Consider the following 13,981-nt stretch of genomic DNA (forward strand, 5'->3'; position numbering starts at 1 on the left):
TTGTTTTCGATAGACCTTTGACTCAAAATAAAGGAATTCAAAGCATGTTTGCAAGCTAAAAAAATATATGACACCACACTAGCAAGATACAAAGCAACTAAAACAAGATACTAAGATAGGCTAGAAAGAAAAAAATAACGGCAGCAAAATAGCAAGATGGACACCGCCAAAGAAGCAACATGTACAATGGATGAAGTAGAAGATACTACGCAAGCTGAACAAGAATACTACTAATACGGAGAAAAGGGGAAGAGAAGCTGAGCCCCCTGTCTCTCCCACATAAAGGTGCTAGAAAGCTCGACTACCTATTAACCTTTTATCCTAATTCTCGACCTCCAAACCTTTTTATCTAGGGTCTTGTCCTCAGTAAACGAGAGGTGTAATAAGTAAACACAATATTCTTGATGTTAACCCTGAAGCCATGGAATTGATATTGAGAAGCAACAATAATTTAATCTCAGAGCCAAACTTCTAGGCTTCTGATCAACATAAAGTAATTTTATTAGTCTAATCTTGGTTGACATGAATCTCATAGATAGTATAAGGACTGTTTGCACTTCATTTCATAGTCCTGAAATTTTTTGAACAAGATCTCTTCTGCCTCTTAGATGAAAAGCATCATCATCCAAAAGAATAAGATTCCTGAGGAAAAAAAAAGCAGCAAAGAATAAGAAACAGTTCACAACAATAACTACGTCTCAGTCCCAAACAAGTTGGGGTCGACAATTAATCTTCTGAAATCTGTTCATGGAATTTGGTAAGTGAAACTTCAACACGTGTTGAACGAAAAAGGTTCAATTCCATGCACCAACACCGTAACAACACTAGGAGAGAGGAAGCCTTTCAATTGACTCTCTGTTCTCTCTTAAATAAATAAAACTCAGATGCATCTTATGCTATGCATGTGATTGTGTATGCAGACCTTACTCTTACCTTGGAAGTAGAGAAACTATTTCCGACAAATCCTCAACTCAATGAAAAAAAACAATCCAAAGCAGTACAAAAAAAAAAAAGAATCAACAGAAATGAAGAAGCAATGACAAAAAGTATAGACAACATGACAAATCATGTGAATTTTTTTTATCTTTTTAGGACAGAAACAGTAATGTAGAAGCACAATACAGTTAGCAAAAGTTTTCAACTAAAGAAGACTTTTTGGTCCAAAAAGTATAAAACTTTGGACAGAGGAAACTAGAAAAAAAGGCATTGCCTTTACCTCCAATACTCATTCCTGTTTGAATCTTGTGTCTCCATGTCCCACTCAAAGCATATCCTGATCACATCACAAACACATTATTAGTTGACTGTTTTCGTTAGACTCTCGACTCAAGATAAAACATTCCAAAGCAGTCCAACAAGAAAAGTAACCGAAGTACAAGAAACAACAGATAACAACAAAGACAACCAGATAGTAACAGAGCATAAACTACAACAAAACAATACGATAATCGAGGTACAAGTAATCAATAGATTAGTAAAAAAAACATTTCAACAAACCTCTTCCATAGCAATTAATAGTAGTGTTAACACCATTCCTACAAATGCAAGCAAAAGACTCATCTGCACCAGAAAAACCACAAAATCCACCACTATCCTCACAGTTCTTGCAAGACTCATCAACATAATATGAATTATTATACTGCAAAGATATCCCAAACTCCCATTTCATAGGATCTCCTTCATCACCTCCAAATCCATATATCGATGAATATGAAGAACACTGAAGCCTAGGCAAGTTCAAACCATAACCTGAACCAACAGGAACTGGTGGATCATAAACACAACATGTTGAAATTGGATCATTTGGTTCTAATCCAATCCCAGTCACCCCTTTACAAGAATACATTCCCCTGCATACATTAGAACCCGAACCGCTATCACACAAGTCCTGTTTTGGATCAAACACAGCAGATGTTGTTGAACATCCTAGTAAAACAAACATGTTTTGTTTCATAATACTAAAGGGAGTTGAACTTGAATCATCATGATCCAATGTAAAACTGCCTGAATTCTGCATTGAGGAACATGTTGACATAAAGGGGTCAGTTAGAACAAATGTGTTGGTTGAGTAATCTAGTGAGGATATAGTGTAAATCCCAGAGGTAGTGGAAAATTGAAGAACTCCAGAAGTAGTGCATTTTATGAATCTTGAAAATGCAGGATGTCCACAACCAAAACCAGAACCAAAGGGATATTTTAGGACAATATTGCCACATTTATCAGTACATGAACCATTTAATAGGATGATACTTGGAACAGATTCAAGTGGATGAATTAGAAGAAATGAAAGAAAAAATAGAAAGATTTTGCTAGAACATGACATGATGAAAGGTATGAAAATAGAGTGATTTGAGTTACTTATGAATGTGGAAAATGAGCCTCTTAATTGTGACAGAGTTTTGAATTGACACAAAGTTTAAGAAGAAAAATAAGATTTTCGAATATTGTGGTCTTAAGCTAAAAGATATGTAGAATCAAGATTGTATCAAAATCTTATGGTCATAAACATGTTACGTAGACAGTATAAACTAAAAAGTTGTCAAAAAGGGAAACAAACATTATTTTTAAAACGGACTAATGAGAAAAGTAGGAGAAAAAAAATTGAAATTTGAGTAAATGGGGTATGCTCTTTTTGGTGGAGGAGTAATATTTTCAAATCTCCTTAAAAGAAGAGCCAGATTTTTATCATGCATTGTGACTACTGTATTCAGCCAAGTTTTCAAAGGATTCACAGTGAAAGAACAGTATGATTAAATAGAAGAATTTTTTTAAACCAATAAAGACAGTATGTTGAGTATAAAGTTGCATTTATTTAAACGATACAAAATTGACTTTATTAAAAAGCTATATAGAGGAAATCAATTATCAATGTAAAATGTTTAATTATTTCTTGATGCTTTGTCTAACCTGGTTTGTACAGATTATACACATATTATACATTTACCGGTTATTTTTAGTTTAAGCAATTGAACGAACGTAAAAAAAATTTACTCATCGTATAAAATTATTTGTTTTCAACTCTAACAACACAAAGCTGGAATAGCTCAGTTGGTTAGAGCGTGTGGCTGTTAACCCACAAGGTCGGAGGTTCGACCCCTCCTTCTAGCGTTTTTTTTTTAAAGTGTTTTTTTTAATTAATATTATTAAGTGATTCTTTTAATTAGTGTGTTATTTTTTTTATAAATCACTTAAACGAAATGATGGAAATAATAAAGAATAACAGATATTAATTAATCCTTCCATTTCTAAATAAATAAATAAATCCAATGTAATTCTGCAAAGTAAGGTCGGGGAAGGGTAAAATGAACACATACCTTATCACTATTTTAAAAGTAGAGAAGTTGTTTCCGATAGATCCTCGACTAAAAAAAAAAAGTCCAAATAGACTAGGTAAAAATAACATAAATGAAGGCAGTCATGACAAAATACTACAGACAATTTGACAAATCATCCTAAACAATAGTCATAACAAGTTACAAATATAATCAAAGTATATTACTACGAATAGTACAAAAATACGACTAATAGTAAAGAGGAATAATCTAGACAACGCTCAACTAACTAATCCTAATATGTATCCTTCGTAACCACTTATCTAATGTCACGTACTTAAGTCTTTAACACAACTTTAATGGATTTCGAGAAACACATTAAATTAAAGAAAATGATAATTTTGAAAAAAAATAATAACTACTCTATTCTTATTTATTTTTCACTCCTTTTTCTTTTCTTTATATCAAAAGGAGGACTTTCAGTTTGACTTCTCGCCGGCGAACACAATGGAGGGAGATCAAAAGGTGAATTCCACTTCTCCGGCGCCGGCGGCGGAGCCGGCGATGATGATCGAAGAATGGAACGGAACTTCGTCGACGAAACTCACGAAGACGGCCACCATAACTTCCACTTCTCATTCTTCGATCTCCATCCAAAGATCCAGTAACGCATTCACTCATATCTCTCAAAGAATTCTCCAAGCTTTCGTTCCTGAGGCAAGTTTTCCGGTCTCTTAAACTCAAAATTATACTCCCGCAGTTTAAAATTTGAAAAATTATACTCGCTCCATTTCAATTTGTTCGTCTTAATTTCCTTTTTAGTCAGCTTAAAAAATGCACATTTTACTGCAATTTGCGTATTTTTTTCTTAAATTCCGTGTCAAGTTAAAATCAAACATATAAATTGAAGCAGAGGGAGTATTTATATTAAGGCTGCACACACATTGTTACATAAGTACTAATGAGGCATGATTATGAACTCATTAACGTTTAATTGTTTGTTTAAGAGTGTAAGAATATTTAGGAAAGTGAAAGTATTTTAGTTGAATGGTATTTTAACAAAATATGAAAAAAAGATTTGATTTTTTTGGTGATTTAAGGAAAATGTTTACCAAGTTGAAACAGTTCTGAGATATTTGGTTGAATGGAGGTGTATAGGAAAAGGTCAAAAGATTTGATTTTTATTATGTTAGTAGAGAAATGATGCATAAGGTTAGATAAACAGTTATGTAATAGTATTGGTTTAATGGAGTATAAGCAAAAAAAAATAAAAAATTATTTTTTGTGGAAATGATTCATGAAGTTTGTTTCTTTTTCTTTGGAGCAAGAGATGTCGAGTGTGTTTCATCTGTATTGATTATTCTGTCTGATTATTCTTTTTGTTTTTTCAATTTATTTACAGGGGTATCCAACTAGTGTTACTCCAGACTATTTTCCTTTTCAAGTGTGGGATTCATTGCAGGTTAGACTTGTTGCCCATAAAACTAATTTTCTCTTTCTCAATTGGTGTTGAGGGCGGTGTTATCTTTCTGTTTTCATGTTATTGTTATATTACTGCAGGGGCTTTCTACGTATGTGCGGATGATGCTCTCTACACAAGTAAGAGAATATCAGTATTAATGTGAGTAACTTGTGATATTAAAGGTTAATTCACCTGCTCAAACAAATATAGGCTCTTCTAAGTGCTATAGGCGTTGGTGAGAAATCGGCTACTGTTATTGGGGCAACGTTTCAGGTGGAGTCCGACATTATTTTGTCCATTGCACTTTACATTGTATACTAGTTTGATGACAATGTTTTTGGAAAAATTAAAAATGTTCCAGTGGTTCTTGCGAGATTTAACTGGAATGCTTGGAGGTGTCTTGTTCACTTGTTACCAGGTTTCGTTCTTTTCTCTCTGGCATAGTTTTCCAGTATCGTATTGATCCTATGGTATCAATTATCAAATAATGCATGTCTTGATTCCTTTAAAAACTGAAGCTACAGAAGCATCTCATTTCTTCGACGATAAACGATTTCTCATCAGACTTGCACTCTTAACATTTCATTACCGGCTCTACGTGAAATATATGACAAACCAACGCTCCTTCCCCATAAAGGAAGGAAATGAAATGAAATGATGATTTCTTTTCCACTAAGATAGTTGTGATTGCAGCCTAGTATGGGGCTAAATAGAACATTCCTTCGGACAGTATTTTTTGATCTGCCTCTTACACCAAGTGTCCTATTAATGTTGATTGAATAGTAAATACTTGTTTGAAAATGACTGGTGTGGTTGCTTTCTTTTTCAGGGTTCTAATTTAGACAGCAATGCCAAAATGTGGCGTTTGGTGGCAGATCTCATGAATGATCTTGGTTTGCTCTTTCACCTGTATTTTGTGTTAACTCTAGTCACTTTTGTTCTTTGTATCGAAATTATATGAAAATATACTTCGTATTTTGGTGTATCCGATTACTATATGATGATGTTTGACTGGCCAGTGGCCATGGAGTTTAAGATGTTCTTTGACATTCATTTGTTTCTAGTGACAGTAGAAGAAAATTGTAAATTAATGGTAGAAAAATTTGGTCGATAGAGAAGATGTCACATCAAAATTTATTTGAACAGTTTAGTGAGTTTGAATTATTGAAAATTAGAAGTTGTGTAGAAGTTGGATGGTGCAAAATATTTTAGGACATTCAATAAAGGAAAGAGTGTCATATAAATTGGGACAAAGGGAGTATAAGGGATGGGGCACTGGCTATTCTTGTAATTTTAATTGATTTATTAAGTTTAGAAATGCAGCAACAAATTATTTAATATTACAGAACAGTTTCTAGAAGGTCAAATGACATTGCTTTGTGCTTCTGTTGTCATTCCTGAAACGCTCAATGACAATAAAATCATTTGCATTTCTTGCAGGAATGTTGATGGATCTTGTATCTCCTTTATTTCCATCAGCTTTTGTGTTCATCGTCTGCATAGGGAGCTTATCAAGGTCATTCAGTAAGTGAAATATCTGCTCTTTGAAATGGCAATATCGTTCACTTATCCTCTAATAAAAGAAAGTGTAAAGTCTGCCTGTGTCTAGCATGACCTGTTTGTCTAATGCCTTTTGTTTTTTAGGGTTGGGGCGGTTAGCATGAATTGTCTGATATATCAGATCCTTCACCCTGCCGAAAGTACTAAATGCGCTTTGTAATTCAATGTAAAGATGCTTCCCTTTACTATCTTGATCTGTTGTGTCTTGATTTATTACATGAGTGAATCTCATAGTATATATTTAAAATGAAACACAAGTTTTGAAAAGATGCTATATCGTTGAGTTGCTCTTACTGCAATCGTCTAGTCCTTTGTTCCAAGAGTCACATAAAATAGACATAAAGGTATCAAACTTTCTTTTCAAAAAAACTAGTCTAGTCCCTTGTTCCAAGAGTTGTACAAAATAGATATAAAGCTATTGAACTTTCTTTTTCTAAAAACTAGTTTCTTGCAGTATGTGAATCCAACATTGTGGGAAAGGTTAATCAGCTCCTGTTCCACGACGATATCTCTGTTAAAGTGCCTAAAATATTCAAAATTTCACATCAGCATTTGTTACAGAAACAATAAGTCTTCTCATTGTAGTCTTATCTAAGATTAAGAGCTTTGACATCTAAAAGATGATTGCACTATTTCTTTCACCTAGGTAATGGAAATTAGAATCAGCCACTGATCAGTTTCCTGTCCTTGTCATCATGAACTAACTTTTCGCCTTCATGTGTGGGTCAATTACTGTGGATCGCACCTTTTCCTTGTTGAATAAGTAGATTGATCTTATTGACAAGGAGGACAAATCCCATGTACAAGGGTTCCATTCTGCGAGCAGTACACTCATCTATATAGGTTTGAGAGTCCTTACGAGCAAAAACTAGAATGATAATTTGCAGTAGCAGTATTCCCTCTCCTCTCCTTCAAAACCTCTTCTATTCTTTCTTCCACACAAATTGCTCATGGAGTCACTTCCGGTCCCCTATTCATGACTTATTGCTTCCAAATAGTGCTATAATAGAGCTTGCATAATGCAGCTGATAGATAACAGGTCAAGTATCAAACTCTGCATTTCAGTCACGACTTCACAAATGAAAAATGCTTAACGGCCTATCCCGATCTCTTGCACATATATTGTATATTTGTATGGTCTATTGGTCCTCAATTTTGCAGCAGAAGATTGTTAATCGTTTGGCCTTACACTTCATAACTGTTCTACCTGTTAAATACTTTCGAAGTTTAGATTACATAATACATACAGTAATAGTTACTTATTTGCTCTAGAGTTATAATCTTCACTTTCTTCTTGACTGCTTTCTTTGTTTGTCCTTCTGACTAGAATATTATGAGATTTTAATTGCAGTAGCTTTATGATCTCTAGGTTTTCATGAACTTCATCCCATTTTAGATACTGGTTATTTTCTGGTAACAATTTTAAGAAGTTTGAAGTATGTTTTCAACCTTGGTGGCTAGCCTTAAAGCTTTAAATCTTTTACTAGAAGATGAATTTTCTGGTTAATGAGGCCAAATATGCTCTGCACTGATGGAACTGATTCTCTAAATCTCCTCTATTTTCTTGCCATTTAGCTGGTGTTGCTAGTGGTGCCACTAGAGCAGCTTTGACGCAGCACTTTGCCCTTGAAAACAATGCAGCAGATATAGCTGCAAAGGTATTGTGATAGATCTTACGGTGGCATTCATTTCAAAAAAGATAGTAAGGTGTCAAAGAACTGAATTCCTTTACTCAGACGGCATCCATTTTTCCTGTTCTGATAGGAAGGAAGCCAAGAAACTCTTGCTACAATGATTGGAATGGCTTTAGGAATGCTTCTTGCACGCCTCACAATTGGCCACTCCTTTGCCATTTGGATATCCTTTTTGTCTCTTACTATGTTCCATATGTATGGTTAGTTATGCTTTGCTTTGAATTCCCTGTTTCTGTGAGTTATAAAATGCAAAGCTGAAGCTTTCTAAAATGCAAGCCATACTAACTCCATGCATCTCGCAGCAAACTACAAGGCTGTCTGTTGTCTTTCGCTGAATACTCTGAACTGTGAAAGATGCTCCATTGTTTTATCACATTTCCTCAAGACAGGCCAAGGTTAGTAAATCATCTTAATTTTATCATAGTCATCAGAAGGGATAACTGTATCCATGCCCTAGAATATCATCTGAGTAGGAATATCTCATGATGTTGTGAGTCTAAAATGACTCAAATTTTTTGTTGCTTTTGCTTTTTGCAATAGAATCATTAACCATTAGAGTTCCTCTGTGTGCTGAATGTTGCAAGCACGAGTCTTTGAATATGCATGCAGAAAAAAATATGTGAATCTTGTGGAACATTAGTTCACTTACTTATCCAAAAAAACACTAGTTCACTTATCTGGAGGTTTCATGCATTGGTTTTCAGTACTCTCTCCAAAGCAGGTCTCTTCCATGGAGCATGTTCTACCTTTATGGATGACCTCGTGGAACTTAAAGGGTGGTGATTCTCTATACAAGCAAGTACGTTTAGGTGTCAGAGTTTCTTCACTTGACAGCCTTGCTATGTGAGTTTTCATGTTTCTTATTACTAATTTGCATCCATATCTGTTGAATGTGGTACTAGCAGAGAAGAAACATTATTTTCTTCTTCTCTACTTGTTAACAATTAAATTTGCTTCTTATTGTCGAAAAGGCTGAAGATATACAAACAGTATAGAGTGGTGTAATCTAGAGATAATAAAAATTATATATTTGAAGTAGGAAAATGAAAATTCCTATTCAGTTATCTTCTAGACATTTTATTCTTTATTAAAAAAATCCATAAGATTAAATATTGTTTCTTTCCTTAAAATCCTTTCCCTTTTATTTTGCATTTGATAAGGCTTAATTGATATCACTCATGACCATGTAATGTTGAAATGCAAACGAAAAGCTTGTAATATTAATTAGCCAGCTTCGAATAGCATGTTCTGTTAAATGGTACCTTGATATGCTCCTATACTCAAACTTTATGGTTAATGCATTTTTCTCTGAAGTGGCTCCCTAATGCACTTTCAATACTGCTCCTAGATTGTTAAAAATCAGTGTGTTGAATATTTGGGTAGTTGAGTAACAAATTGTCTTTGATGGATAGGGTTGACCTATTACAATCTGCTGGATCGCATTACAAGAAAGGTTGATAGATATATTAAATGTTTTCAAGCTAAACTACTTGAGCTAAGAATTTCTCTTATATCTTTTCTTTCGTCTTTCTAGAGAAATATTTACTTCAACAAAAAGGGGGTATTATCAGGATTATTACTCATAAGGATTCAGCGGGAGCTGATATATTACAATCGTTCATCCATGCTCTTGTCATGGCAAAACTAGATGATCAAGATGGATCCATGTCTTCGGAAAGCCAATCATGGATGGATAAGCATTATGAAGTTTTTGTTTTGAAGGTATTTGTCTACACGAGAAGCTCCTTTTAGAGAGGAAATTTCATAATATATTCACTGCTTTTACAAATTACACGGGTTACTTTACCCGTTAAGATTTAGGCAGATTGGAAGAGATCACCTTGTATTTTTTGCTTCCACTGAGATTTGAACATGAGATCTCATGGTTCTCCTCCCACTTCATTGACCATATGGCTGTACTCTTTGGTGCAGAAGTCACCCACATATAAAGCCAATTTTGTCATGCCAAATTTCCTGTAACCTGCTAGCTGTGCAGTTTCTGTTTTTAGATTGAGCTAAGTATCTTGTTTCTTTCACAATTCTGTCACAGCTTCAGTCATCAGGATGGAAGACTGAACGTCTACTATCATCATCAGTCGTTTGGAGAGCAAATTGGCTGGTAAATTATTCAGATGGCAAACATGACTAGTCTACTTTAATACAAAGTAAAAGTCATCTAGTTTCAGTCAGATGCTTTCAAATTACGACTTGGGGTGATTTCAATTCATCATTCGGTATGTCTTGGATCTTCCAATGATCATTGAGAAGGTAAAAGTTTAGCTCGGCCTACATGTTGTGTTCAAAGGATAGCATTTGATGGATAGTTTCCATGATCTTGGAGAAACTCTTGTTTATTGGAATTTTAAGTAGGTCCTGGATAATCTTGAAATCAGAGTTGTAATTTATTGGCCTTTAATATATGTTATGTAGGTCAAACTCCTCGTAGGGCTTGATGCCTGTATAGCCTTGTCTTTGTTAGAATGGTTAAATCTTGAGATGTGTGCTGCTTTTGAATGCTCCCTTGGGACAAGTGATGTACACTAGGGTTGTCCAAGTATTATCACCTATTGTCACAACTCGACTTGTACAATAATTTGGATTAGAGTTACGAGGTTCTAAAAACTTTACTTCCTATCTCAACTTGATATTTATGCTGTATTTTTTAAATGGTATCGGCATGGTGTAAAAGGGAGTCATGGAGCAACCATAAAGTTGTTTTCATGTGACTTATAGATCACAGGTTCAAACTGTGGAATCATGAGAGGAATTTTGGCAAGATGCCTTTTTTGGGGTGTGGATTTTACTACTTGTAGATGGCTTAACATACCTAGAGTAATTCTACAAGTGATCGCGGATAAACGATATGAGATGTATGATACCATTTAACGTTATAAGTTGTAAGAAAATAAGTAAACAATGCTGCTACTAGCTTTCATATTTTGGTTAAATTATGTATGTCACTTTTCACATCTCTAAAAGAAAATTATGTGGTTTTAATCAGATGAAATTTGAATAACAATGAATTGGTTGGCAATTTTGATATGAGTGTAGTGTATAAGTTAAATTACATTGCTAAAAGGACAACAATAATAATACCTGAAGAAACATTTAACTAAAATGTTGGTTAACAAGAAATTAAAAAAAAATTGAATTCGACTTTGGTTGATCAGCAACCAATATCTTGAGATGGTAACCACAACTGCTGGCATGATATGTTTGGACAGAGAATCGAGTCCTTGTGAATGGGGAAACTCGGGTGCTGTTATTTTATGATGGTTGGGACGATTGCTTCCATTACTGACCAGAAAGACACCAAATTCACCTTAGGTAGAAATAGTTGGTAGGGGAATACCTTCTACAAAAGGTTTAAAATGGTGAATCGGGGTAGAGTAGCCCGATGATCCTATAGTCATTTGGGCGGCTATTGAAAGAGAAGCATATTCTACCTAGAACATAGGGTTATTCGGGAATATTACCTTCTGGCATCCATACACGAAGGAGCTGGTCATAAAACGAGCAAGTAGCGATGACATTATTCTTCTCTAAACGACCTCTTTGCCAATCTGCTCCATATGCCAGGGAACCATGCTTATTATAGGTTTCAACTACTTCAGCTTGATCACCTTTAACTTTGACAACTGCAAATCCGTTGTGCATACAAGCAGTCAAGACTAGGTCCGGTACAGAAGGATGGTACTTGATTCTCCAAACCCCTCCACCTAAGGAGATTGACGTCTCATGTACAGGTTTTGCGGTTGATCTTACATCCCATACCCTTAGGTGTTCATCATAGCTACCGGTGAGTAAGGTATAAGGGTCACTTGGACTCTTAGCAATGCAGCAAATCCCCATTGTGTGAACTTTTCTATTTTGGAATGCTATGTTAGAGGGATCATCTCGCAAATCCCAGCAACTAAATTTGCAGTCATCTGAACCTGTATACACCAGCTGTGGTTGGTGGATATCAAAAGAGGCAGCCCAAACTTCAAAGTCATGCGCTTTCCAGTCTCTGGAAATGCTCAGTTGAGACTCGAGGAGTGAAGTTATCGAGACTGATCCATCTGAAAGCCCCACAGCGAGGGATGTAGCTGATGGATTCCAGTCTATACACAAGCACATAGAGGAACTGACATGTTCGTCGCTTATCTCCAGTAAACTATTCCCTGTAATAATAATAAGATCCTGCCATGTTAGTGCTTCAGTTGGTTATTAAAAGTAAAGTGCCAAATGAAGCAAGGTACTTCAAGAACCACCAATGCTAAATGAAAAAGGGAAAAAGAGGTCGATGGGAATAACAACAACAACACACCCAGTATAACTTCTTAATAGCTAAGTGAAAAAAATCAGTTTCAAATGAAGGTGGTTATGTATTATGTCAAAGGTCATTGAGACATTGTATTCCAATTCATCCAATCTACACATTATTAAAAGATTTCCATCATCTCCTTCCTCTGTTACATATAACTGCTATAAAGCACCTTTAACCTCATACAAGTGTATTTCAGTGCTTTTACCAATATATTTTTAATAAAATCAACAAAATGATATCTCCCAAAGCTATCTATTCCTAATCCGATAGCAACCTGAGGGCTACCTTATATGCCTCTGATCCAATACAACAACATACTACACCTCGATGCCAAGTTAGACTAGACGCATTTCTCAACACTAGACTCATTTCATTCCAGATACTCCATAACTTGGTTTTCATAGTAGATAAAAAACTAAATATGTTCTCCCTCATGTAACACTTCCCCTTTGATGATAAATAACATAAAGCACGACAAGAGATGCTCAAACATACCAGGAACTTGTGATTCATCCAAACAAGATTCAAGTTTGTGAACTCTAACATAACCATCAGCATCAGCTTGAGCAAGTAGTGGCTCCACAATTCCACCAATCGGGCTCCATTTTATATCAAATATACCAGCTGTTTGTACTCTATGTATCAAACTAAGGCGACTGGAATCAGCATCAACATCAAACAGGGATATACTACCAGTTCTACTAGGTTGATCTCCTTCTTGTAAAGTATACGTACATGCTGCTAGAACATTGTGAAAAGATTCGTGTGGACAAAACTCCACAGCATCAGCATTTCCATCTAGATGGCAATGAGCTATATCCATACCTGAATAACATAAACTACAAGAATGAATAAAAAAATATCAAGTTCAGTTGGACATTTTGTCGAACATGTTGTGAACTATCACTTAGTTAGCGTTTGGCCATAGATTTTGGATCAGATTTTGAATTCACTCACAAAAGTTTGAATCTTTAAAACTAAAAATGAGAAATCGAATTGAAAACTGGAAATTTTCAGGTGTAAAACCGGATTATTGTTCATTAAACTGCATTTTTCATCAGCATAAAAGCAAAATTAGAAAATAAATTACTGAGAATCAGAGAATTGACTCACCGGAGTGTTTTTCCGATGATTTTGCCGATCAGTATGTGCTTATGGCGGCTGCTTAGTTCACCGGCGGCTTCAGAAAGCTTGGTGGTAGTTCAAAAATAGTCCTTTTAAGTATGTATTTAATAATTTGAGTCTTTTAATATTTCGCAAGATCTCGATATTGCAGTGAAATAAACTCCTAAAGTTTCTATGAGCAAAATAAACTCCTAAATTCTCAAAAAGTAAGGTGTTTGTGAAGTTATAGTTTGAAAATGAAACTAATAATATTCGTGTTCAGGAGTATTTTCAATACTTCTCTTATAAATATTTATCGAAACAAGAACATACATTTTTTGTAGTATCTATTATTTTTGGTTTATTTCTAAAATTTTGTATCGAGATTTTGTGAAATTACACTGAATATATTCGCACAACTTTTTGAAGGGGGTAATGTGTGATATTTTTAATATCTTTTTGGTCTAGTGTAGTTTTTTTGTTGCATTTTTATGATTTGATTAAGAAAATTGACATTTATGGTTCAAAAAAATCATTGCTTTCGTCAAATCTAAAGATTATAAATTGTTGAATATTTCAT

At 34.8% G+C, this 13,981-nt stretch overlaps 3 protein-coding genes and 1 non-coding gene across 7 annotated transcripts; 2 read left to right on the forward strand and 2 right to left on the reverse strand.

Annotated features, from left to right (window-relative positions):
- Positions 1-560: 560 nt before the first annotated feature.
- On the reverse strand, positions 561-2,343 carry LOC125829836 (uncharacterized). Its single transcript, XM_049509036.1, has 3 exons — positions 1,498-2,343; positions 1,217-1,273; positions 561-642 (listed from the first exon to the last, which is right to left on the reverse strand). The coding sequence occupies exons 1-3, from the start codon at positions 2,321-2,323 to the stop codon at positions 605-607; spliced, it is 921 nt and encodes a 306-aa protein (XP_049364993.1). The 5' UTR covers positions 2,324-2,343; the 3' UTR covers positions 561-604.
- A 690-nt stretch (positions 2,344-3,033) lies between these two features.
- TRNAN-GUU (transfer RNA asparagine (anticodon GUU)) lies at positions 3,034-3,108 on the forward strand. The gene has a single exon. It is a non-coding gene; the product is annotated as a tRNA-Asn (tRNA).
- Positions 3,109-3,749: 641 nt separating this feature from the next.
- LOC125829823 (protein root UVB sensitive 3) lies at positions 3,750-10,615 on the forward strand. Of its 3 annotated transcripts, XR_007443107.1 has the most exons (15): positions 3,750-3,989; positions 4,675-4,734; positions 4,833-4,871; positions 4,945-5,007; positions 5,096-5,152; positions 5,564-5,627; positions 6,175-6,258; positions 7,870-7,952; positions 8,059-8,188; positions 8,291-8,383; positions 8,693-8,831; positions 9,401-9,441; positions 9,523-9,710; positions 10,039-10,256; positions 10,419-10,451. XR_007443107.1 is itself a non-coding variant. In XM_049509024.1 (14 exons), exons 1-14 carry the CDS (start codon positions 3,780-3,782, stop codon positions 10,135-10,137), a joined length of 1,350 nt encoding a protein of 449 aa, XP_049364981.1. In that variant the 5' UTR covers positions 3,750-3,779; the 3' UTR covers positions 10,138-10,615. The 3 variants fall into 3 exon arrangements, 1 of the variants encoding a protein (XP_049364981.1); XM_049509024.1 differs by having other exon boundaries at positions 10,039-10,615; XR_007443108.1 differs by lacking the exons at positions 10,039-10,256; positions 10,419-10,451 and having other exon boundaries at positions 8,710-8,831.
- A 310-nt stretch (positions 10,616-10,925) lies between these two features.
- Positions 10,926-13,476, reverse strand: LOC125829834 (uncharacterized). 2 transcript variants are annotated; one of them, XM_049509035.1, is made up of 3 exons: positions 13,411-13,476; positions 12,793-13,122; positions 10,926-12,151 (listed from the first exon to the last, which is right to left on the reverse strand). In XM_049509035.1, exons 2-3 carry the CDS (start codon positions 13,118-13,120, stop codon positions 11,448-11,450), a joined length of 1,032 nt encoding a protein of 343 aa, XP_049364992.1. In that variant the 5' UTR covers positions 13,121-13,122; positions 13,411-13,476; the 3' UTR covers positions 10,926-11,447. The 2 variants fall into 2 exon arrangements, with proteins under 2 accessions (XP_049364992.1, XP_049364991.1); XM_049509034.1 differs by having other exon boundaries at positions 11,377-12,151; positions 12,793-13,136.
- Between the last annotated feature and the right edge of the window lie 505 nt (positions 13,477-13,981).

Source organism: Solanum verrucosum, unplaced genomic scaffold (assembly GCF_900185275.1).
Source record: "Solanum verrucosum unplaced genomic scaffold, falcon-dt-bn FXZP01000008.1, whole genome shotgun sequence".
NCBI classification, from domain to species: Eukaryota; Viridiplantae; Streptophyta; class Magnoliopsida; order Solanales; family Solanaceae; genus Solanum; species Solanum verrucosum.